The sequence below is a fragment of the Neoarius graeffei genome, chromosome 2 (genome assembly GCF_027579695.1).
Source record: "Neoarius graeffei isolate fNeoGra1 chromosome 2, fNeoGra1.pri, whole genome shotgun sequence".
Taxonomy (NCBI): Eukaryota; Metazoa; Chordata; class Actinopteri; order Siluriformes; family Ariidae; genus Neoarius; species Neoarius graeffei.
The window spans coordinates 116,018,665-116,045,188 of NC_083570.1; the positions used below are offsets into that span (position 1 = coordinate 116,018,665).

At 43.7% G+C, this 26,524-nt stretch overlaps 1 protein-coding gene across 1 annotated transcript in view; it reads right to left on the reverse strand.

Moving 5' to 3' along the window:
• Nucleotides 1–331: 331 nt before the first annotated feature.
• Nucleotides 332–26,524, reverse strand: part of cratb (carnitine O-acetyltransferase b) — a 69,756-nt gene continuing 43,563 nt past the window's right edge. Inside the window, exons 12-15 of the mRNA XM_060915398.1 lie at nt 14,768–14,903; nt 14,626–14,688; nt 14,353–14,490; nt 332–2,896 (exon numbers count right to left, since the gene is read on the reverse strand). Of these exons, the coding sequence (XP_060771381.1) occupies nt 2,693–2,896; nt 14,353–14,490; nt 14,626–14,688; nt 14,768–14,903 (541 nt within the window). The 3' untranslated portion in view covers nt 332–2,692. The remainder of the gene's footprint in view (nt 2,897–14,352; nt 14,491–14,625; nt 14,689–14,767; nt 14,904–26,524) is intronic.

Consider the following 26,524-nt stretch of genomic DNA (forward strand, 5'->3'; position numbering starts at 1 on the left):
CATTTTTATATTTCTATAACCAGATTATCATTAAAGGAAAAAGAAAATCTATTTTCAGAGTTACTCCTGCAACTTTTTCTGATCGTTCCAAATTTAAGACATTCTCAGTGCAGTCCAGTGAGAAAGGTACAAAATATGGTGCTTATACTGAATAGGGGGCATTTACGCTATTTCACTAAACTTAAAGTAGTGCTCAAACCCTCATTGTTTGCAGTTATACAGAGCCCTCCACAATTATTGCCCCCCAATGATCAGTAAAAAGAGTTAGAAGAAATCCACCTTTTGGTGAAGTCACTTTCTCTCCCACTGAAAAAAAGAGAAAAATCCAACCTTTAATTGAAGTAAATTTATTCAGAGAAAAACAAATCCCTCATCAAAAATATTATCTTCAACAAAAACACACGTGCCACTATTATTGGCACCCCTGGAAATGATAGTGAACACAGTGTAACTGAAGCATGTTTCCATTTAAATTGTACAGCATGTTTGAGTTGATTGGAGTGTGTTGGAACTTTCAAGCTGTAATCCATGACTTCCTGATTAACTGGAGAACAAATATGAGGTGACATAGAAGCCAAATTCCCTCAACATCAACATGGGAAAGATAAGAGAGACACAAACCAAATGAGCGAGAAGTGTGTTGACCTTCACAAGTCAGGGAATGGTGATAAAAAAAAAAATAGCTCATCGCCTGAAAATGTCTATTTCCTATGTTCTGTTAGGGCAATAATAAAAAAGTGGACACCAACAGGAACTGTTACAAACTCACCTGGAAAAGGAACCAAGTTTATTTTACCCCCATGTACAGTGAGGAAGAGAGTAAAAGAGGCAAAAATTTCCCAAGGATCACTGTTGGTGAATTACAAGAAAAAGTTAAATCTTAAGGTTTCCAAGTCTCCAAAATCACCATCAGACTCCACCTCCATGTCAACAGATTATTTGGAAGGTCGGCCAGAAAAAAAAATATGGTGAAAGATCTGTGATATTTTGGGGCTGTTTTTCCTCCAAAGCCCCTGAAACCTTGTTACGGTCCACGGCATCATGGACTCCATGAAACACCAGGACATTTTAAATCAGAATCTGGCTCCTCTGAGAGGAAACTAAAACTGGGTTATCATTGGATCTTCCAGCAGGACAATGATCCAAAGCCCATGTCCAAATCAACACAAAAATGGTTTGCTGAGCACAGAATCGAGCTTCTGCCATGGCCATTTCAGTCCCCTGAGCTGAACTCCAGTGAAAATCCCAGTGAGGGGTGAACTGAAGAGGAGAGAGCACAAAAGAGGGCCGAGAACCCTGGATGATCTGGAGAGATTGTGGATGGAGAAATGGGCTCAGATGCCCTGCTCTGGATGAATGTTATCGGAGAGACTCAGTGCTGTTTTACTGGCAAAGCTAGGCTGGACAAAGTATTTTGGGCAGCATAGTGGTGCAGTGCTTTGCAAGTAGTGAGAAGATACTGGGTTCAAACCTCACAGCTGACTGGGGTTTTTCTGTGTAGAGTTTGCATGTTCACTCTGCACCTGCATGGGTTTCTTCCTACAATCCAAAGACATGTATTGAAGGTCAACTGGCTACTCTAAATCCCCCATAGGTGTGAATGCGAGTGTGATGGTTGGTTGTTTCTGTGTAGTCCTGTGATAGACCCCCGCCTCTCACACAAAGTCAGTTGGGATTGGCTCCAATTCTCCCATGACCATAATGGATAAGTGGTACAGATTAGCAAAAAGGGATTTATCAAACTTTCTTTCTCTTTTGACTTGGGTAAATACCACACTATATAAAAATACACTAGATTAAAAAACTGGCAAAATACACAAGTACTTTTTTTCCCCCCAAAATGAGTATAAACATAACCCTTATATATCAAGTACAAATATTTGCTGAGCACAATCCCACACACAAGCTGAGACTTTCAGATGAAAGCAGATATTTGATGCATATTATTTGCTTAAAAGTGGAATTAAACACGCATTTCTCAGCCATAATACTCATAATGCTTTGCCATCACCATGATGCTGTCAAATGTACAATCTGCCAAGTAAATAGTGGATTAAGGCATTCATGTACCACCATTTCGAATAAAATATGCTGTTCAGGATGATTAATGCCACATTTCAAACCCAAGCCAATGACAGAGTTTACAATGATCCTTTATAAACAGTGTGTTTAAACACTTCAGACAGCAAAGTCATCGTTTTGTTGAGTGGGGGAGAGAGAACAGTGAAAAAAAAAGAGAGCAAGTTTTACTTACGCTTTGTTTTCAAATTCCAGTTGGGAATTTTAACCTGAAATCATCATCTGGGGAATTTATTCATATCAGATGAGACATGTTCATGGTCTTAAATGCATATGCTCGTCAAATACGCCAAATCACCCACCGAGGCATGTTTAGTGTCAGGCTAATGTAGTTAGTCACACATTAATGCTAGCTACACAAGAACCTCAAAAGATACATTCACCTTAATACTATTTGGAGATAAGCAGTTTAACAAAAAATAATAATAAATCATGTTTTAAGTATATCATCATCAGAATTCTAATGTATTCAAACTGTAGGACACGCCCCCTGAAGCCGACACCAAATTAAAATCATTTCTTACCAATTACCAATGTCCCTTTATTACGACTGACTGGTCTGTTGATGTTATTTGGTATGGAGCATACAGAGAAGGTTTTACAGCTCATGTGTTTACGCAGCTGGCTGCAGTAACTTGTGTAAGTCATGGAGGGCGCTCTCGATCGTCACGGCTAGTTTCTCAGCGTTGGTCTCCTCGCAACAGTTGAAGGCGGTGATGGAGAAGTGAACATGATCTGGCTGAGGGTTGTAACACACGGCGTAACCATCTGGAACCAGAGGCCCGAAACACATCACGCTGTCCGTGTTAGTGGGAACCTGCGAGTAAAAATAAACTTTAGTATAATAATAGCAACACGTCAGTTAAAAACGTGACAGAAAATGTTAGTAATAAATGAAACACCTTTGGCTTTGAGTATCAGGTCAAATCTTAGCACTTGGATCTGTGTAAAAACTAGCAAAGGCTATGATAGATTGTAAATATTTCAAATATACAAGAAGTTGACCTTGATGTTATAAAGAGTCTGAATCTTTGTTTCACGTTATTAATTTGTGCTAGCAGCACTGGCGCCAATTGTTACTCTCACTCAGGATCTTTTGACTTTGTTCTTATTATTATTACCTTGCCCAGGACGGAGTCCAACAGGGGGCGAGGTATTGTTTTCAGTCGGGTTAGTTAGTTAGTTAGTTAGTTAGTTAGTGTTACGGTTTGGAGGTTTCAGTTTCAAAAACTGTAAAAGGTAAGAGTAGAATAATATAAAAGTACAGACACTTGGTATAATTTACTTCTGTGATTTTTAAATTGTTCATTTTTGGATTACGCTTCCAAAAATGGCGGCGCATACACACGCAGTGGCTCCTCTCCCTCCCGACAGAATGGTGTTTTCGTGTTTTAAAACAGCATGTATCTGTTCGTCTTTGTCGCGTCCATCAGTCTTAAGGTGCACATACTCCCATGAGTTTCTGCTCGACATCCGCAGAACTATATTCACGGATATAAAACCAGCGGACGTGGAAGTGCTATGCGACTACGGTTTGCTCTGGAAGCCTGATCAATCACTGACCCCCACTCCTGCATCCAGCCCACAGTGGAGGCGCCACAGGCGGAACATGCGGAAGCAGAAGAGGGGCAAGCGCGGGGGTATCTGGCTAGGCTAGCGGCTAGCCCTCACCAGCCGGCTATCCCTACCATCACTCTGGTCAACGTACGCTCGCTGGACAACAAGCTGGATTATGTCTGCCTACTCCGCTCATCTTCTAAGTCTGTGAGTGAGTGTTGTGTCCTTATGTTTGTGGAAACATGGCTTAATGACAGCGTCCAGGACTGTGCCATTCAGCTGGCCCGGCTAACATGCTACCGGTCAGACAGAGCGCTAGTCGAGGGGGGGGGGGGGGGGGGGGGGAGACTCATGGCGGAGGACTCTGTGTTTACATCAGTGATGCCTGGTGCCGCAATGCTGTCATGGTCTGCAAACACTGCTCACCACTGGTGGAGTTTATAATTATTAAGTGCCGGCCATTCTATCTGCTGAGGGAATTTACAGCCATATTGCTGGTAGCAATATACATCCCTCCCGGCTCCGATAACAACAGGAGTGAAGCACTGAATGAACTCTATCAGCACATCAGTGAGCAGCAGACAGCCCACCCAGATGCTTTCCTCATCATGGCTGGGGATTTCAACCATGCAAACCCCATGAGTGTGTTTCCAAAACTCTATGGACATATCAACTTTCCTACACATGGAAACAATACTCTGGACAATGTTTAAACCATGCATAAAGGCGCCTACAAAGCCCTACCCCTCCCCCACCTTGGGGCCTCAGATCACTCCACTGTTACGCTAATGCCAGCATACAAGCCGCTGGTTAAAGTCACCAAACCAGATACAAAGCAGGTATGTATGTGGCCAGAGGGGTCCTCAGAGGCACTCCAGGACTGTTTTTCCACCACTGACTGGAGCATGTTCAGACAGGCGGCCACCTACAACAACACCACAGATCTCCAGGAGTACACGGAGACCGTCACTGCCTACATGAGGAAGTGCATGGACGACGTTACAGTCACCAGAACCATCTCCAGTCAGGCCAATCAGAAGCCATGGCTGACGGGGGAAGTCCACAGGCTCCTGAGGGCTCGGAATGCCGCCTTCAGAGCTGGGGACGAGGTGGGCCTGAGGACAGCTAGGGCCAACCTGTCACGAGGCATCAGGGTGGCCAAGAGACAGTATTCCAAGAACATTGCTGACTACTTCAACGACAGCAGAGACACCAGGAACCTGTGGCGGGGGATTCAGACCATCACAGACTACAAGCCCTCACCGCAGACTTGTGACAACTCCACCTCTCTGCTGAATCAGTTGAACAACTTCTTTGCTCACTTTGAGGCAGACAACAGCACCACGGCACAGAAGACCCCACCACCTCCCGGCGACCAGGTGTTGACGCTGTCCCCAGACAGCGTGAGGAGAGCTCTCAGGACGACAAATGCACGGAAAGCCCCGGGTCCTGATAACATTCCTGGTCGTGTCCTGAGAGACTGTGCCGATGAGCTCACAGATGTCTTTACAGACATCTTTAACATCTCGTTGAGCCAGGCTGTTGTTCCCATGTGCCTCAAAGCCACCACCATCATCCAGGTCCCGAAGAAGCTGTCTCCCTCCTGCTTCAATGATTACCGCCCGGTTGCATTCACTCCCATCCTCATGAAGTGCTTCGAGCGGCTAGTCATGCGGCATATCAAGTCTGCCCTCCCCCCCGCCCTGGACCCTTTTCAGTTTGCATATCAGTCCAACCGTTCGACCGATGACGCCATCTCCACTGCCCTCCACTTAGCCCTCACCCACCTGGAGACAAAAGACTCGTACGTCAGAATGCTGTTCATAGACTTCAGCTCAGCATTCAACACAATCATTCCTCAGCAGCTCATTCATAAACTGGACCAGCTGGGACTCAACACTTCCCTGTGCAACTGGCTGCTGGACTTCCTGATGGGGAGACCACAGGCTGTACGGGTCGGCAGCAACTCCTCCAGCACCATCACATTGAACACGGGGGCCCCCCAAGGATGTGTGCTGAGCCCCCTCCTCTTCATTCTGCTATGGATATCTATAACTCCCGTCTCACCCGCAAAGCCATCAGGATTGCAGGTGACCCCACCCACCCATCTCACAGCCTCTTCAGCCTACTGCCGTTAGGGAGGAGACTGCGGAGTCTCCGGGCCAAAACCAGCAGGCTCAAGAACAGTTTCTTTCACCAGGCGGTCAGGAGGCTCAACTCCCTCCCTGTTCTGCCCCTCCTCCCCCATCTGCCACAGATTCTGCTCACACCCCCCCTTGCCCCCCCCTTCAGCATCTGACATCATGTCACCCTCACAGTCCCCCCCCCCAACACACACTCAACATTCATTTGCACACTGAACTCAGGGACTGCACATTTAACTTTACCTCGCTCATTTGCACTATTCCGCACTACCTCACCTTAACAGCTATTAGTTTATTGTTTATACTGTTTATTTCATGTTTACCTGCTATACCTCAAGTGCCCTTGACTGTTTATTTTATGTCCCCTTGCTCCATATATATATATATATATATATATATATATATATATATATATATATACACTGAGTGCAGAATTATTAGGCAAGTGAGTATTTTGACCACAACATCCTTTTAATGCATGTTGTCCCACTCCAAGCTGTTTAGGCTTGAAAGCCTACTACCAATTAAGTATATCAGGTGCTGTGCATCTGTGTAATGAGAGGGGGTGTGGTCTAATGACATCAACACCCTATATCAGGTGTGCATAATTATTAGGCAACCTCTTTTCCTCTGGCAAAATGAGTCAGAAGAGAGATCTGACAGACTTTGAAAAGTATAAAATTGTGAGATGTCTTGCAGACGGATGCAGCACTCTTGAAATTGCGAAGATGTTGAAACGTGATCACCGAACAATCAAGCGTTTCATTGCAAATAGTCAACAGGGTCGAAAGAAGCGTGTGGGGAAAAAAAAGGCGCAAAATAACTGCACATGATCTGCGGAAAATCAAGCGTGAAGCTAACAAGCAGCCATTAGCATCCAGTTCTGCCATATTCCAGAGTTGCAACATTCCTGGAGTGTCAAAGAGTACAAGGTGTGCAATACTGAGGGACATGGCCAAGGTAAGGAAGGCTGAAAAACGACCACCACTGAGTAAGGCACACAAGATAAAACGTCAAGACTGGGCCAAGAAATATCTTAAGACTGATTTTTCTAAGGTGCTGTGGTCTGATGAGATGAGAGTGACTCTTGATGGGCCAGATGAATGGGCCTGTGGCTGGATCAGTAATGGGCACAGAGCTCCACTCCGACTCGGACGCCAGCAAGGTGGAGGTGGAGTACTGCTATGGGCTGGTATCATCAAAGACGAGCTTGTTGGACCTTTTTGAGTTGAGGATGGACTCAAACTCAACTCCCAGACCTACTGCCAGTTCCTGGAAGAAACCTTCAAGCAGTGGTATAGGAAAAAGTCAGCATCTTTCAAGAAGAACATGATTTTCATGCAGGATAACGCTCCATCTCATGCGTCCAAATACTCCACTGCGTGGCTAGCCAGTAAAGGTCTGAAAGGTGAAAAAAATAATGACATGGCCCCCTTGTTCACCTGACCTAAACCCCATAGAGAACCTGTGGTCCATTATAAAATGTGAGGTCTACAAAGAGGGAAAACAGTACACCTCTCTGAACAGCGTCTGGGAGGCCGTGGTTGCTGCTGCACACAATGTTGGTCATGAACAGATAAAGAAATTGACAGAATCTATGGATGGAAGGCTTTTGAGTGTCCTCATGAAGAAGGGTGGCTATATTGGTCACTGATTTTGTTTTTGTTTTGTGTTTGAATGTCAGATATGTTTATTTGCAAATCTGGAGTTGTCATATCAGTGTACCTGGTGAAAATAAATAAGTGAAATGGCTACACATTTGGTTTTTATTAAGTTGCCTAATAATTCTGCACAGTGAAAGTTACCTGAACACATACATATTCTCCTAAAATGGCCAAAACTAAAAACACCCCACTCTAACTTCCATACATATTCAGCTTTGATATTTATGAGTCTTTTTGTTTGATTGAGAACATAGTTGTTGTTCAATAATAAAACTAATCCTCAAAAATACAACTTGCCTAATAATTCTGCACTCCGTGTATATATATATATATATATATATATATATATATATATATATATATATGTGTGTGTGTGTGTGTGTGTGTGTGTGTATATATATATATATATATATATATATATATATATATATATATATATATATATGTGTGTGTGTGTGTGTGTATACACACGTTTTTTTTTGTTTGTTTTTGTATTTCTTTCTTGCTTGTTTGTGCACCATCGGTTCTGCGAACATCCAGTACACCCGCCAGACACTTTTAGCCATCGGTGACCAACACCAGATATCTGTTTCGAGCGACTTTCTCTTCACACATAACATCCCAGATGACATAGCGAGACCGCCGGGTTCTCTGTGGATTGTTGTCGGGTCTAGGAGGCGGCGCAGACGGAGGAGGGACAGGAAGCAGAAGCGGGGCCGCAGGTCCGGTGCTATGCTAAGGAAACAACCACACAAGCCACCTCTACCGAGCCTGTATCTCTCCAATGCTAGATCCCTGGTAGATAAAACGGATGATCTGGAATTACAACTCGCTGGAAATCACTATGTTCGGGACTGCTGTGTTTTAATTATCACAGAAACCTGGCTTCATCCAGAAATACCCGATGCTAGCTTGCAGCTACCAGGCCGCACTCTGCTCCGCTGGGATAGAAATGAGAACTCCGGTAAGAATAGAGGAGGGGGGCTCTGTATTTACGTGCATGACAATTGGTGTAACAATGGAACAATTATAGATAAACACTGTTCCCCAGACCTCGAGTAGCTACATGTCTGTAAGATGCCGGCCTTTTTTTCTACCGAGAGAGCTAACTGTGGTGATTGTCACAGCTGTGTACATTCCACCTGACGCCTGTGTAAACACAGCGCTCTCTCTCCTGCTGAACACTGTTAACGAACAGCAGCGGGCCCACCCTAACGGTGTTCACATAATAGCAGGAGACTTTAATAAGGCCAACTTGAAGTCTGTACTGCCGAAGTTTACCAACATGTTAAGTGTTCTACTAGAGGGGAGAACACTCTGGATCATGTTTACTCCAACATCAAGCATGTGTACAGAGCCATACCCCTCCCCCACCTCGGCCAGTCAGACCATCTTTCCCTCCTGCTGTCCCCAGCCTACACCCCCCTCAGACGCAGAGCCAGGCCCACCACAAGGACTATCACAACCTGGCCTGACAATGCACTCTCCAAACTACAGGACTGCTTTAAACAGACAGATTGGGACTTATTTGAACAGCAGGAGCTGGAGACATTCACAGGAACGGTGCTGGACTATATCAAGTTCTGCATCGGGAATGCGACGGCGGATAAAAACATTCGGGTCTTCCCAAACCAGAAACCCTGGATGACCAGCCAGGTCCGCTCACTCCTCAGGGCTCGCGATGCTGCCTTCAGGTCAGGTGATAGAGCTCTGTACAGAGCTGCTCGAGCTGATCTGAAAAGAGGAATAAATAAAGCCAAGGCGGACCACAGGCTGCGCATAGAATCCCACCTGTCCAGCAACAACACACAGGTGGTGTGGCAGGGCATTCAGGACATCACAAACTTCAGAGACTGTGATACACCAACAGGAGACTGGAGTGCGCCGCTAACAGAGGAGCTAAATCGCTTCTTTGCTCGCTTTGAAACATCTCAGCAGCACTCATCTGCTCCTGCCCTGCCCCCACCACCACACAGTTCCCACACCACTCCTTTCACTGTACAGGAGCACGATGTCAGACGGGTGCTCCTGGCAGTGAACCCCAAGAAAGCTGCCGACCCAGATGGTGTACCTGGTAAGGTGCTCAGAGCGTGTGCCCACCAGCTCGCCCCTACCTTCACCAGGATCTTTAACCTCTCCCTGGCTCAGGCAATCATCCCGCCCTGCCTAAAATCTGCAACAATAATCCCAGTGCCGAAGAAGTCTCCAGTCACCAGCCTGAATGATTACCGTCCTGTGGCCCTCACCCCGGTAATCATGAAGTGCTTCGAGAGACTAGTTCTTCAGCACATCAAGGACCACCTCCCCCCAGACTTCGACCCCTACCAGTTTGCATATTGCACAAACAGATCCACAGAGGATGCCATCGGCGTAGCTCTCCACTCTGCGCTAAATCACCTGGAGCAGCAGCAGAGCTACGTCCGCATACTCTTTATGGATTACAGTTCAGATTTTAATACAATAATTCCGGACATCCTTATTAGAAAACTGGACACTCTCGGCCTCCCCCCTCTCACATGTGCCTGGTTAAAGGACTTTCTTACTAACCGGCCCCAGACTGTGAGACTTGGCCCCCACTTCTCCTCCACCCGCACGTTGAGCACCGGCTCTCCACAGGGCTGTGTGCCCCCTCCTGTACTGCCTCTAACACCCACAACTGTAGTTCAACCCACAACAACAACCTCATCGTCAAGTTTGCTGATGACACCACAGTGGTCGGACTCATCTCAAAGGGAGACGAGGCAGCCTACAGAGAGGAGGTCCTGAAGTTGGCAGCCTGATGTTCAGAAAATAACCTCACTCTGAACACCAAGAAAACCAAAGAGCTCATTGTTGACTTCAGGAAGCACAGCACCGACCTAGCCCCCCTCTACATCAACAACGTGTATGTGGAGAGGGTCCACACCTTCCAGTTTCTCGGCGTCCTCATCTCCGCCGACATTTCCTGGTCAGTAAACATCACAGCAGTTATTAAGAAGGCTCAGCAGCGGCTACACTTCCTGAGAGTCCTCAGGAAGTACAACCTAAACTCTAACCTGCTGCTGACCTTCTACCGCTCATCCATCGAGAGCCTGCAGACGTACTGTATTACAGTATGGTATGGCAGCTGCACTGCTGTAGACAGGGAGAGGCTCCAGAGGGTAGTTAAGGCAGCACAGAAGATCATTGGCTGCCCTCTCCCCTCCCTGATGGACATTTACACTTCCCGCTGCCTTAACAGAGCTAAAAACATTATCAAGGACAGCTCCCACCCTGGCTTTGATCTGTTCAACCTGTTACCCTCAGGGAGGCGCTACAGGTGCATCAGGACAAAGACAAACAGATTCAAAAACAGCTTCTTTCCAAAAGCCATAACCGCCCTGAACTTGGATATGCTCTGACTTTATAGTCTATTTATTTTACTATGTGACTCTCCTCATGCAATAATTTATAATGTGCAGTACTTTATAAGGGACTCTCTATGTGCAATACTTTTATAATGTGCAATATCTCACTCCATAATGTGAAACACAACCCATTCACCTCACCTCAGGACTGTGCACCTTACATACAGCACAATGCACCTCAGGACTGTGCACCTTACACACAGCACACACACCTCAAGTCTGTGCACCTACCTTACCTTGCAATACTTCATAAATGTGTAATACTTAATTTTATTTTATAATCGGAATCTCTCTGTGCAATAATTTATAATGTGAGACCCTCTGTGCAATAATTTATATGTGCAATGAGTAATACCTCACTCCATAATGTGTAACACAACACATACACCTCAGGACTGTGCACCTCCCCCCTTCCCCCTCACTCTACACGCTGTTTTTGCACTGTTATTGGAGATGCTTTAATCTCATTGTACATGTGTATAGTGACAATAAAGGCATTCTATTCTATACATCTGTGAGTGTTTAGTCTATGTCTATTTTCTTATCTAGAGTGTTTATACTGTTTATATTGTTTATTTCAGTTATTCTTTTTTTTATTTATTGTATTGTCTGTTTGCACCGTGGGTCAGAGAGGACTGAAATTTCATCTGTGCTGTATGTCGAGCATGTATAGCATATTTGACAATAAAGTTGACTTGACTTGATTTTTGTGGCTACTGCCTCATACAGTGAATATATACTGTATATGCTATTGTGGCAGCGGGGGCGTGGTCAAGCGCCAGTCTGTGACAGGAGGGCGGAGTCAGGGAAGGTAAGTGGCAGAATCACTACACCTGATGCCAATTAACCTGTGTTTGTGTCTTCCCAGTGACTGCGCCCTACTTAAGGAGGGAGAGCGAGAGCAGAGGGAGCTCTTCCCCGAACCAGACGCCGGTTGTGTGCGTGTCTGTGGTTACATGCTAGATGTTCATTGAAAAGTGTGACAATAAACAAATGCTTTACCAACCTGAACTCTGTCCTGCCGTCTTCTGTGCTCCGGATAATCCCGGGTTTCAGCACCACTGTAGCGGTTCTCACAGAAGGGCGGAGCACAGAAGACGGCAGGACAGAGTTCAGGTTGGTAAAGCGTTTGTTTATCGTCACACTTTTCAGTGAACATCTAGCATGTAACCACAGACACACACACAACCGGCGTCTGGTTCAGGGAAGAGCTCCCTCTGCTCTCGCTCTCCCTCCTTAAGTAGGGCGCGGTCACTGGGAAGACACACAAACACAGGTTAATTGACATCAGGTGCAGTGATTCTGCCACTTACCTTCCCTGACTCCGCCCTCCTGTCACAGACCAGCGCTTGACCACGCCCCCGCTGCCACAGCTATATTTACTGTATGGACATGGGATCAGAAAACTATTTTATTTATAAGCAGTAGCCACATGGACCCATAGGGGACCTTTTTTTTTTGTGATATCTTCCTTCATAGTGATCATAAGTTTCTTCTTTGTTTTTTATTAATGATATTTTGGGAAAACAGCTGGACTGATCTTCATGAAACTTGCAGGATAGACGGGCATTGGTCTCAAATAGAACCTCCAACACTTTGGGCATCATCCAGTCAAGGTTTTTGTGGCTACTGCTTCATATAGAGGCAATAGCCACTATGCCATCGTGCTGCAAGAATGTAAGAGTGTAACAATCGCGCAGTACGGTGTGAGAGTGATACGGTGTGTTCAGATTGGCTGAGAGCAGCAGAGAATCAGAACCATGTTTAATGGCCAAGTATGTTCACACACAAGGTCAAAATCGTTTTTTCGCGATATCTTCCTTCATATTCATCCTAAGTGCTACCGGGTGAGGTTTGTTTTGCCTGGCAATACTTGTTCTCCTAATGTTTTTGGGACACTATTTCTCCCTCGGTTTTCAACCAATCATTACCAAATTTCACATGAATACCACCTCTGGGCTGAATTATCTTTGGTGCCAATCCAGATTGAACCGGAATGATCCATGAAAAACGGGATTTTTTTCAATCACTTATAACTCTGTCAATTTTCATGATTTTTTCAATCAGTTTTTTTTATTTTCTTCAGGGCAACAGGGAGCAACTTTTCCTCATTAAGCATCATTCTCCATCTCTTACCGTTCTAAATCTATAATGTCACACCCGCACGTGTTGGCTGACTCTCGCTGCTAATGACTCACAGGACACTGGATTAAGGCGCATTCAGCGCGCATATATAAGGACTCTGAATGCACTCTCAATTTGTGAAGTATTGTGGTGCTGTGGCACATTACCAAGCCGTGTTTTTACATCCTGTTTTCTGACCCCTGCTCTTGTCTACAATATTCTGTTTGTACCTCACTCGACCTATTGCCTGTTTTACCATTCACGATATATGCCTACCATTTTGGATTGTTTGCCTGATTGTATTTTTTAAATAATAAATATCTTCTGCACATACATCCATCTCAAACCATCCCTGACAGAATACTTTGCCCCACTGACATAAAGGGTACGGTGACCAGACGTCCCGGTTTGTAACAGCTAGCGCAAATTACTGTGACTTTAGTCACAGTCTCTATCTAATTCCTATTCTGCCCCATTTTTCTGCTACTCTACATTTTCTCTATAATTCTATTACAGTAAATGTTTAAGTTATTACACTGCACTAGTTACCCACACTGTTGCACTGTGGCATAATGGACTGGAATGAGGAAAAGCTGAAGCTCCAATTGGGAAGAAGCAACTTAAATGGAAAAGTCTGGTAATAAATTTACTGTATCTTGTTTATTCATAAATCATACAAACGGCAGTCACTGTCAAAACATTTTACACTCCCTTTTATTTTTATATATATATATATATATATATATATATATATATATATATATATATATATATATACACACACACACACTCGTACAAATTTAAACAAGTATTGCTAGGCAAAACAAATCTCACCTGGTAGCACTTATGATAAATATGAAGGAAAATATTGCAAAAAAAAAAAAAGATTTTTGACCTTTTTGGTGACCTTGATTTTGACCTTGTGTGTGAACATACTTGGCCAATAAACATGGTCCTGATTCTGATTCTCTTGCTCTCAGCCAATCAGAACACACCGTACTGCATATTGTTACACTCTTACAGCACGATGACATAATGGCTAGCGCCTCTATATGAAGCAGTAGCCACAAAAACCTTTACCGGATGACCCCCAAAATGTTGGAGATTCTATTTGAGACCAATGTCCATCTATCCTGAAAGTTTCATGAAGATTGGTCCAGCCATTGTCCCGTAACATCGTTAACAAAAACAATCCCAACCGAAAACAATACTTCGCCCCCTGGTGGACTCCGTCCTGGGCGAGGTAACAAAAACAAACACACACACACACACACACACACACAAAACCCTATTTACATGCAGTGCTTGTAAAATCCTTGGTATACTGCAAAAATACTTTAAAAAGTATTATTATTAATTTTATATACATATAAAAAGTAACGTGTGTGAGAGAGAGACCTGTCCGGTGCGGAGTTTCCAGTGCGTGGCGAGTCCATACGCCGTGTCCATGAACATTCTGGGCACGCTCAGTCCCTCCTCGATGGCCTGCAGCTTTAGACCCAGCAGGTGGTGATCAATAGACTGGCCTTTCAGCGCCTGATACCCAAACACACACAAAATAGTGTTGACATTAAATAACATTCTCTTTGTATCTTTATGTCGGTACAAGTACACTGCATTATTTTAATATTATACACTGTTCTCTAGAAATGTGGGTGGAGTCACAGTCACCTGATCTGTCAGCTGACTGTAAGCCTCCACAGCTTCACGCAACAGCTCCACTTTCACCTCCCTCTAAAACACACAGCAAACAGTGAATGCTAACTCTGTTAATGTTCACTCTCCTCATCTCTGATTGGGTCATGTGACTCACAGAGAGGGCGGGGTCATCAAAGGCTTGGACAAATTTCAGTGTCTGATTGGTCGGGGAGCGGATGTAGTCGGTGCGTCCTCCCCGGAACATTCGGAGTGATGCGATGTCGCAGGCGGCACACACCTCCCCATGCACTCTGAAAACACACACACACACACACACACACACACACACACACACACACACACACACAGTATAATCCATATAATTTGCGATTTTAAAATCAATTTAATTTAATCATTTAGCTGCCATGTATACTTCGTATGCAATTACAATTTTTAATGCTAATTACTAGGCATGTAATGATTCACCTAATTCATGATTCTATTTCACAAACCAATTTTCCCATGATATTTTTTCCTACAAAAAAGAAATTAAAATTTTATTACCAAAAGATGCAACTTTACTCTCCTATTCTTATCAACTTTATTAATAAATATTCCTTTTGTTTAATTAAAATGAACAAAAAAAATTTTCTTAATAACCAACATTAATTATTTACCCATGTGTAAAGGTTGGAGTAAAATATAATTGCCTACTGACTAAAATATTCCTTTTATTAAATAAAACAACTAATAACAAACAAGCCTTTTCTTAATAAACTTTTATGCACATTTGTACTCCATCTATTTGCTTTTCTTTATCTTTCAGCAGTCTTTAAAAAAAAGAGAGAGCTCTGATTTCATGTTCAGTCTATTTGTACACAATCACACAACAGTTTTCACATTTTATATCTGTTTTGTATGTTTTCGCAGCTTTAGAGCTGGGTTACTTCCACCCACAGTGAAGTCATGCTTATTCCTGCTATTGTACATTATTGTCCGTCTTCTGCGTGGCGAAAATGGCACTGTCAAGTTCCTTGTAGAAGGCATCTTTGGTTTCCTCAGTGTGCATCATCGTTGGTGCGTAGACGCTGATTATTAGGGGTGGGTATTGCCAAGGACCTCACGATACGATACACATCACGATACAATATGATATTGTGATATCAAAATTTTGCGATATATTGCGATATTCTACATAGTTCACTGAAAAATGTAAAATGCATTATGCATCTTAAAATCCGAGTTGTATGTACATTAGATGATAGTGATAATTCATGGGACAAACGGAGTCAAAACAATGTAATTCAAATTATCCATGCCATTTTATTGTAACTATACAAGTCCAAGTTACAACATATTTGCAGGAACAACACACTGTCTGGAACACATTGAAAAGTGTAGTGGGCATCTTAGTCTCCCTGAGCACAATTATGAAACAAAGTGCAGTGTGAGTCAGTGTCCACACACTGAAACTGAATTGAAACCTCAGTGAATCATGTTTCTTCTGAACTTTGAGTAAATACTCAAAATAAAATGCAGTGTCTCACACACACTAAAATTGAAAATGCAAAATAAAGTGCAGCTTCTTGCCTTTGGCCTTAAATGACAAAATTAAGTTCACAGTTACAGTAAGTCACACATCACTGAAGTAGACGGGAGGACTTTGGCGATGTCCAGTGTAGTTTGCTTCGGGTCGGGTTTCGGTGGCTCCGGCTGAGCTAATATGTCGGGGTGGTGTCGTGCTAAGTAAGTTCTCAAGTTTGTTGTGTTACCTGAATATCCAATTGGAGCGAAACAGGTTTTGCAAAGTGCGTACTCTTTGTCCAGCTCACTGTTTTTTTTTCTCCTTTCCTTTGGAATCCAAGGTACCTCCAAACATCTGCCTTAAAGTTCAGCGGCGTCTCTAGGTATACGTTAACAGCCATGCTTGCTTGTTTTTTTTCCTCACTGCAACCGCCAGGGAAAAAAAGAGAAGACGAAGAGTGCCTTGCAGTGAGGTAGCGGCACAGCGACACCTCGCGGAGCAGAGGTGCGGAAGTCGTACTGGATTTACAACCCGTCTGAAACATGATTTATTATTTGAAAAAATATTGATATTCAAATTTTGAGTATCGATATTGAATCAGAAGACAAAGTATCGTGATATATTGCCGTATCGATATTTTTGCCCACTCCTACTGATTATGGTAGCATAAGTTTGGCAGCTTAGTTTGAGCCGTAGGACCATAATCCCATCTGTGATCCCTTTTGGGAGCGACTCTAGATTATGTGCCAGGGATGTGCGGATAGCGAAGCCAAAATCTGAGGTACGAGGAACACCGTCTGGTTTTCCTACCCAGAAGGTTTCTTCTAAACTTGATTCCTCTGAGAGCCTTGTTTCACTCAGGGCCGCTATGTCTATGTGATACTTGGACAAACCAATCCTCCTGGGTGATTTTAACGCACGTGTTGGATCGGACCACAGCTTGTGGCCCAAGGTGCTTGGAAAACACGGCCTAGGTAAATGCAACTCAAATGGACAGCTTCTTTTGTCGGAGTGTGCTGCTCATAACTTCTTCATCATGAACTCGGCCTTCCAACAAGCTGATAAATATAAGACAACATGGATGCACCCGAGATCCAAGCACTGGCATCTGCTAGATTACGTTATCGTACGTCAATGGGACAGAAGCGACGTAAAAGTCACTTGCATCATGAGAGGCAGCGGCTGGTTGTCAGACCATCTATTAGTCAGAAGCGTTATGAAACTACAAGTTGCACCACCAAAAAGGAGGCAGCGCCAACCTCAGGCAAAAAGGCTCAATGTGAAAGCGCTTGGGTGTAAAGAAAAGGCAAACGAACTAAGCGAAAAACTGCAGTCTTGCCCATACACAGTTGACACTCTTGTTGATGAGAACATAGACATTGAGAAGCTGTGGAGGGACTTTCGTGACACAAAATTCACTGTCACCACTGAAGTGCTAGGCTTTGTGAAAAGGAAACATCAGGACTGGTTCGATGAAAATGATGCGGAGATTGAAGAACTCCTCAACGCTATGCATGAGGCACACCGCAAACATATCGCGAACAAACAGTCACCTGCGCTTAGGAAGGCCTACCAGGAATTCAAAGGAGCTACTCAGAAACGTCTGAGAGACATGAAGAATAAGTGTTGGGAAGTAAAAGCTACTGAACTACAGGAAGCCGCTGACAAGCACAATACCAAAGCCCTTTTGAATGGTCTTAAAGCAGTGTATGGACCACGCACCAACGGATCCACACCAATTCTATCAGCTGACAACACCACACTGCTAACAGACAAAGATGAAATACTCTCCAGATGGGCGGATCATTTCAATTCACTACTGAACAAGCAACCCATTATTTGTGATGAAGTCCTGCACAATACACAGCAACTACCTACGTTGGAGCATCTTGACAACATGCCCAGTCGTGCAGAAGTCTCAAAAGCAATCAAACAACTCTCGAACGTCAAAGCGCCAGGTCCCGACGGCATACCACCGGAAGTCTACAAATGCAGAGGTGCTCACATGGTTACCGCACTTACCAAGCTGTTTGGGGCATTCTGGACAAAAGGTGAGGTCCCACAAGACCTGAAAGATGCATCCATCATACACCTCTATAAATGTAAGGGGATCAGGGCACAATGTGATGATCATCGCGGAATATCCCTACTTTCAATCGCCGGGAAGATCCTAATCAGAGTTGTTCTGAACCGCCTCACCAGTAAAGTGACAGACAAGGTATATCCAGAATCACAGTGTGGTTTCCACAGCGGTCGAGGCACAGCCGATATGATCTTCGCATACAGGCAAATTCAGATAAAGGACTTAGAACAGAACCAATCTCTCTACTCTGTATTCATTGATCTGACCAAGGCATTTGACAATGTAAGTAGGGAAGGGCTCTGAAAGTTACTTCACAAGGTCAGATGCCCATAGAGACTTATTGCCATTATGAGATCGTTTCACAACGGCATGATGGGTTGCGTTTATGAAAACGGTAACTTCTCTGAACCATTTAGTAGATCAAATGGCGTAAAACAAGGATGTGCATTAGCTCCTACATTATTTGGCATTATATTAGCACTCATACTGCAATATGCATTCAGTGAGTTAGACCTCGGTGTGTACTTACAAGTAAGATCTGACGGTGGTGTCTTTAACCTCAGGCATTTTTCAGCTCGCATGAAGGTAACCGAGATGCTAATAAGAGACCTACTGTTTGCCGATGACTGCACACACACTGCTCACTGCCTAGAAGACATCCAAATAATAGTTGATAGGTTTGACAAGGCAGCGAAAAAGTTCGGTCTCACCATTAGCCTGGAAAAGGCAGACCTCAGCCTCGTTCCAGCCTCGTCCCTGTGAAACTCACCATGATCCGGTTGTCACAATCGACCGTGTAAAACTTTCGTTCGTAAAGAGCTTCTGTTACCTCGGCAGTGTAATGTCACACAACGGCTCACTTGATGTTGAGATAATCCAGCGTATATCTAAAGCCAGTGTCGCATTTGGTCGTCTGACAGACAGACTACGGAGGAGCCACGATGTAAAATTGGGCACAAAAATTAGGGTGTACAAGTCCACAGTGCTGCCCTTTTTGCTGTATGGCTGTGAAATGTGGACCCCATACGACAGCTTGAAGCATTCTATATGCGATGCCTTAGCCGAATATGCAATATCCGCTGGCAAAATTGCGTTCCCAACACCACTGTTTTGGAGAAGTGTGGCATAATAAGCACCAAGGCTCTACTGATAAAATCACAGTTGCGTTGGGCTGGACACTTGGTGTGTATGGACAACAACTGCATCCCAAAGGAACTGTTCTACAGGCAGCTGAAAGGGGGCAGTCACTGAGTAGGACATCCACACCTGTGGTATAAGGACAACCTAAAGTGCAACCTTATGGGCTGTGGCATAAATCTGACCACCTGGGAAGCTGACTCACTCAACCGTGCTTCATGGCGGAACCAGTGCTACTCGGCAGACAAGGGGTTCAAAGAGCAACATATCACGGACGTGAAGGAGAGAAGAGCTGCTAGGAAAGCCCGCACTTTGGTGACCGACGCGGCCTTTGAGTGCAGCTTGTGCAGCAAGAAATGCCTCTCCCGCATCGGACTCCAATCGCACAAAAGGGCTCACCGGTGCCGAGACGCTCATCCATAGTAACGACGGGAGATACCAAAGACATTATTGCATCCTCTGCTGTCTAAACACCACAATTACAGCTCGGATTTTTTGGAATCGGGGTTGTATTTTTTTTTTTTTTGCATTATACAAATTTTCAGTCTTTTGTTGCCCCGTCTCAACTTTTCTGAAATGTGTTGCTGACATCAAATTCAAAATGACCAACTATTTTTCAAAAACCAAGAAAATTTCTCAGTTTCAACATTTGATATGTCGTCTTTGTATTACTTTCAATTAAATATAGGGTTTCCATGGTTTACAAATCTTCACATTATGTTTTATACAGCGCCCAACATTTTTGGATTTGGGGTTGTACTTCTTCAGTACCTTATCTGCCTCAATTCAAACTCTACATTTTCTCAGGTGGTCATATCAGCACATACTCTCCCATCAAGGAACCCACCATTTTCTTCATCAGGGTTTTTACAAGTGGAATGATGCACTAAGTTAAACCATTTAAGTGCTAATCTTACGAAAATTACATGACCCCTAAAAATTATACCTTATAAAAACTAGACATGTTCAATAGTTTACTGTCTAATTTGTATTTTAATACGACTGTTCTATTTAGTTGGTAAAGTTTGGCTCTTTGAGTGTTTCTCTTTTATCCTTTTTAATAATTCTCTCTCTATAAAGAATTTGACTGGTTACAGCTCTAAGATGGGCTGGACAGTCAGTCTATAAAGGTCTCACAAAAGAACAATCCGGCGAACATCTCCCCATCTCCAAGATGTTCTTCCCAGATGCATCTGTTGTGGTTTGTGTTTTGAGAAAGTACTTTGTCCTGTCTAGGACCTCGAGAGAATCAGTAAACTAGTATTAAAGAAAGAAATTGGTCTGAGAGTTCTCTTTCTATCATTCGGGAGACATCACTTCACAATCGAACCCATCCTGAGAAAGACCTTTCCAAAGAATTCCCAAACATCTTTCAAACCATTCCTTTGTTCCATCATTTCATTGCTCTTATTAATTCATATTTTCTTTCTTTTAGCGGACTGACAAAGCTGATCTTTATAATTAATGTCCGAGTTGAGCGTGCTTCATGTCTACATGTAAACTAGAGAGTGTTCTCATGGGGATGTTTTTCCATGTTGTTAGAACACAGCAGCTCACGCTGACCTTGACAGAAATGGTTTTGGTCCACAAGCCCTGATTAGAATGGTGTGAACTTGGTTTGAGACAATACATCAGCAGTAGTGGTGCCATTCCAAGGATATTCTCAGATAGGTTTTACGTTCAGGGCTCTAAGAGACAGATGCTCCGAGACTGTTTGGAAACAAAATGAAAAACAACTTCTCGTGTCTATGTTTGTATTTTTCTCTTTTTGCAGAATCTCCACGACACTTGGTTTCTCTGCCTTTGGTTTGTCTGCAGTTTATTTCTCTCACTCTATCTCTCATTCTTAGCTCTATATCAGTGCAGTATATTATTATTGTTATTTATATTATGTATTTCAGTCATTGCTGATTTTCCAGCCCTGACTCATGAAAACCAGCAGCAGATGCTCAAGTGCTGTAAAGGGGTGCACTGCAATGTGTTTGGAGAGCACCAAGGTTTCACAGGACATCATCATCATCATCTTTCAGCTGTTCCCATTATGGGTCACCACAGCAGATAATGTCCTTCCATCTCCTCCTGTCACACCAACCATCCTCATGTCCTCCTTCACCACATCCATAAATCTAATCTTTGCTCTTCCTCTTTTCCTTCTACCTGGAAACTCCATCTTCAGCATTCTTTTCCCCAATATACCCTGTATCTCTCCTCTGTACGTGTCCAAACCACCTCAATCTCACCTCTCTCACTTTGTCTCCAAGCTGTCCTACGTGGCCTGCCCCTCTAATATACTCATTTCTCATCCTGTCCAACTTTATCATGACATGATGAAAATTAAAATGGTGCTTTACAGCCCCCTGCTGGTCACATCTCTGTACTACAACACCAGAGGGTTATGATTCCGATTACTAAGATCTCATCTCATAACCTCTAGCCGTTTTATCCTGTTCTACAGGGTCGCAGGCAAGCTGGAGTCTATCCCAGCTGACTACGGGCGAAAGGCGGGGTACACCCTGGACAAGTCACCAGGTCATCACAGGGCTGACACAGACAAACAATTCACACTCACATTCACACCTACGGTCAATTTAGAGTCACCAGTTAACCTAACTGCATGTCTTTGGACTGTGGGGGAAACCGGAGCACCCGGAGGAAACCCATGCGGACACGGGGAGAACATGCAAACTCCACACAGAAAGGCCCTCGCCGGCCACGGGGCTCGAACCTGGACCTTCTTGCTGTGAGGCGACAGCGCTAACCACTATACCACCGTGCCACCCGATTACTAAGATATTTATTTAAAAGAAAGAAAGGAAAAAAAAAAGACCCATACGCAGTTTTTATATCTCTCAGTTTCTCTGCTGGAAAAATTCACCTCCAGCTTTACACTTAAATGACGACGTGCTAATAAATCTTTAAAATCTTTACTTAAAAACAGATGAATTTAGCTTTTAATAATTGATATTTTTCAGAATTTCAGATTATGTAAGTTTTTACATTATCTCTAGGATATCATTTCATTTATACTTAGGATTCTTTTATTTTATGTACACTACCGTTCAAAAGTTTGGGGTCACTTTGAAATGTCCTTATTTTTGAAAGAAAAGCACTGTTCTTTTCAATGAAGATCACTTTAAACTAATCAGAAATCCACTCTATACATTGCTAATGTGGTAAATGACTATTCTAGCTGCAAATGTCTGGTTTTTGGTGCAATATCTCCATAGGTGTATAGAGGCCCATTTCCAGCAACTCTCACTCCAGTGTTCTAATGGTACAATGTGTTTGCTCATTGCCTCAGAAGGCTAATGGATGATTAGAAAACCCTTGTACAATCATGTTAGCACAGCTGAAAACAGTTGAGCTCTTTAGAGAAGCTATAAAACTGACCTTCCTTTGAGCAGATTGAGTTTCTGGAGCATCACATTTGTGGGGTCGATTAAATGCTCAAAATGGCCAGAAAAATGTCTTGACTATATTTTCTATTCATTTTACAACTTATGGTGGTAAATAAAAGTGTGACTTTTCATGGAAAACACAAAATTGTCTGGGTGACCCCAAACTTTTGAACGGTAGTGTATGTAGGATATTTTAAGTGAATTTGATCATATATAGTGCATTTTGCATGCACATAAGTAATAATAATAATAATAAAATTATTATAAAGGAAATGAAACAAAAATGTTTTCCTCCATATGTGTCTGCCTGAGTGTCCTGAATTGACTCACTCATTCTCACAGACTGTTAGGCTACGTTCACACTGCAGGCTGAAGTGACTCAAATCCGATCTTTTCGCCCATATGTGACCTGTATCCGATCTTTTATTGACAATATGAACGACACAGATCCGATTTTTTCAAATCCGACCCAGGCCGTTTGGATATGTGGTCCTAATTCCGATTTCTATCCGCTCTTTTCATATGCGACTTCAGTCTGAACCGCCAGGTCGCATTCATCCGACTTGCACGTCATCAACAAGCCACAAACGTCACTATTCTGCGCTGAAGTAGGCGGCGGGTCTCTCAAAAAAAGTTACAACAACATGGCGCATAATCACGGGCGCAGATAGAGGGGGGGACTCGTCCCACCCAGATTTAAATTCACCTCGTTCGGTCCCCCCCACTTATAGGGAGGAAAAAACGTCTATGCTGTCTTTCTTTGCATAAGGCAAACCTCACGGAAAAATCAAAAGACTAATTACCATTCGGTTTATTGAGGTGCATAGCAGTGTATACATAGTTGCAACAATTCACATAAAACAAAACAAACAAAGACTGATATTCGGTTGGTTGAGCTGCACAGACTGCACAGGTTGCGAGCTCGAGCTTGGTTGCTATGGTAACCCACAAGTTTGACAGGCATATCGGGGTTGGGGTTGGTTTGCTGGCAGCTTTGTCCCCCCCAGTTTTTTGTCCCCCCCCCCAGTTCAAAAAACGTATCTGCGCCCCTGCGCATGACATCAATGCGAGGGACGCTTCGGGCTGTGAAGGTTCTGAATCTTCTCAATGGAAGGACGCAGAGGTTAGGGAGCTGATTTCCATTTGGGGGGATGCAGCTATTCAAGCTAGATTGGATGAGTCATACCGCAACCGGGCGGTTTTACTTCCGTAAACACTGGCCATGCTCACTGCGTGTGACGTCGTCGTATCCTGCAATGCGCATGCGGAACACTTTTAGGTCGCTTTTCGTTCATACTGAGGATCACATACAAGTCGCATATATTTGTTAATGTGAACGACCTCACAAAAACATTGGATTTCACAAAAAAATCGGAATTGAGCATTAAGCCTTGCAGTGTGAACGTAGCGTTAGAGCTCTTTTTCATACATATCGTGCTTAATTTATGAATTGTTTCATAGATACTTCCGTTTAATCATGTTGAAGAAAGCCATGCGTTAAGCAAACAAACAAAAGAACAAACAAATAAATCTATTCAAACTTCCTTTACTATTTAGCAACAAAAATGCATTTTTCTGTCATTTGTTTTGATTATAAACCAACACTATGCAAGTTTTTTATATTTGTGCTGAAAATGGTATAAAATCACATATCTATAGCTGCAAGAAAAAGTCTGTGAACCCTTTGGAATTATAAGGATTTTTGCATTCTTATGGTTCCCGTCATCTCTGAACAAGGGTGGCTCTTCGGCGCCGCTGATGTCCCTCTTCCGTGTGCCGTTGTAGCCTTGTCTCGGACAAGGTCTTTCTACTGTGAACGTGGTCTCTCCACACAGATCTGTCGGCTGTGGTGTTATACCAGTCATCACCAATGCCAAATATGGTTAAATCCTCTTTCACACAGTCTTTCCACCGCTTCTTGAGCCGTCCACGAGATCTAATTCCATGGGCAAGTTCTCCAAAGAGAAGCTGCTTTGGGATTCTGTAATCAGGCATCCTGCAGACGTGCCCTAACCAACGGAGGTGGTTGCTGCGTACCATGGTCTCTATGGTTGTTGTCTTGGCTCTTTGTAGCACTTCTGTGTTCGTAATGTGATGCCACTATTGGATCTTCAGAATTTGCCTCAGTGACCTTTGATGGAACACTTCTTAATAGATGGATGTGTAGGGCGAGGGTGCTCCATGTTTCGCTCCCATACAAAAGACAGAGCAATACCATGGCTTTGTACACTGCCACTTTGGTTGTTATAGTCAAGCCTCCAGCATCTGGTTATGAGTGACTTAAATGCAGCTGCTCCTCTGGCCAGTCGCCTCTTGATTTCTGCATCCAATGATGCATCAACAGTTAGTTCACCACCTAAGTAAGTTAAGCTCTTTGGCTGTGTTAGCTAATGATCGTTGATTGTAATAGGTTGAACATCATTTTGCAGGAAGTGCATCACTTCTGTTTTTGGCTTACTGATTGTAAAACCAAAGTGGCTGCATGCCCTATTGATGGCGGTGGCTGCATTTTGAAGTGATTGAGCTGTTATTGTACTGTGGGCAGCATCATCTGCAAACAGGAAATCTACCTTAGTAGATCTGGTCTCTAGTCGTCTGAGATTGAACAACTGGCCATCAGGTTTGTATCTGATCTCTCCTCCAAAGTTCTCCATTGACTCGTGGGCGTGGCGTAACACAAAGGAGAAGTAGAGGATATACAGGATTGGTGCCAGGACATAGCCTTGTCTCAATCCAGATGAAACCTCAAAAGATTCAGTCATATCCCCATCTACTAAGACCTGGGCTTGCATTCCTTCATGGAAACTGCGGATGATGTTAACTACTTTCAGTGGCATTCTGATGCGCAGTAGTAGTTGCCACAGGACCTCTCAGTTTACAGTGTCAAACGCCTTGACAAGATCGACAAATATCAGGTGCAATTCCTGGTGTTGTTCACGGCTTTTCTCTAGTAATTGGCAGAGGGCAAACATCATGTCTATGGTAGAGCGTCCTGGTTGAAAACTGCACTGTGCCTCAGGGATGAATGGAGCAACTGATGGCCAAATCCTGTTGAGGATGACATGTGCATACAACTTTCCGACCATGGCTAGCAGTGTTATGCCATGGTAATTACCACAAGTAAAACTATAGTTCTTCTTGAACAGCTTGATGATTACACCATTCTTTAACTCTTTTGGCACCCTTTCTTTTGCCCAGATGGTCAGCAGCAGTTTGTGCAGTTCATTTAAGAGAAGGAGTCCCCCAGTCTTCAAGACTTTTGCAGGAATGCCATCTGGACCTGGTGCTTTACCTGGTTTCAGCTGTTGCAATGCCTTTTCAGCTTCATCCACAGTTGGTTCATGCTCGAGCTCCTGGATGACCTCCTCCTGGGGAATGTCATCTAAGACTGACATGTTTGCTGTGCCTTGCTGGTTCAGGAGTGTACTGAAGTGTTCTCTCTGTCTAGCCAAGATGTCTTGAGGTTCAGATAAGCGGACTCCATCTGTTGAGTTGACAGGGTTAGTTCCACCTGTCTTACACTGTGAGACTACACGGAGGGCTTCAAAAAAGCCGCGGGAATCATGGTGCTGGGCATAGGACTCAATTTCAGCAGAATGAGCTGTAGCGTTTGCGGTTCTCCAGTGTGCCTTTTTGGAGGGGGGCTTGAAGGCATGCTTGCTTGCACTTGAGCAGGTCTTGTATCAGCATGTTGTTCTCGTCAAATCAGTCTCTGTGGTTCCTCTTCTGCAGTCCAAGAATCTCTTTGGAAGTGGTATAGAGAATGGAATCTAGATCCTTCCAGTGTTC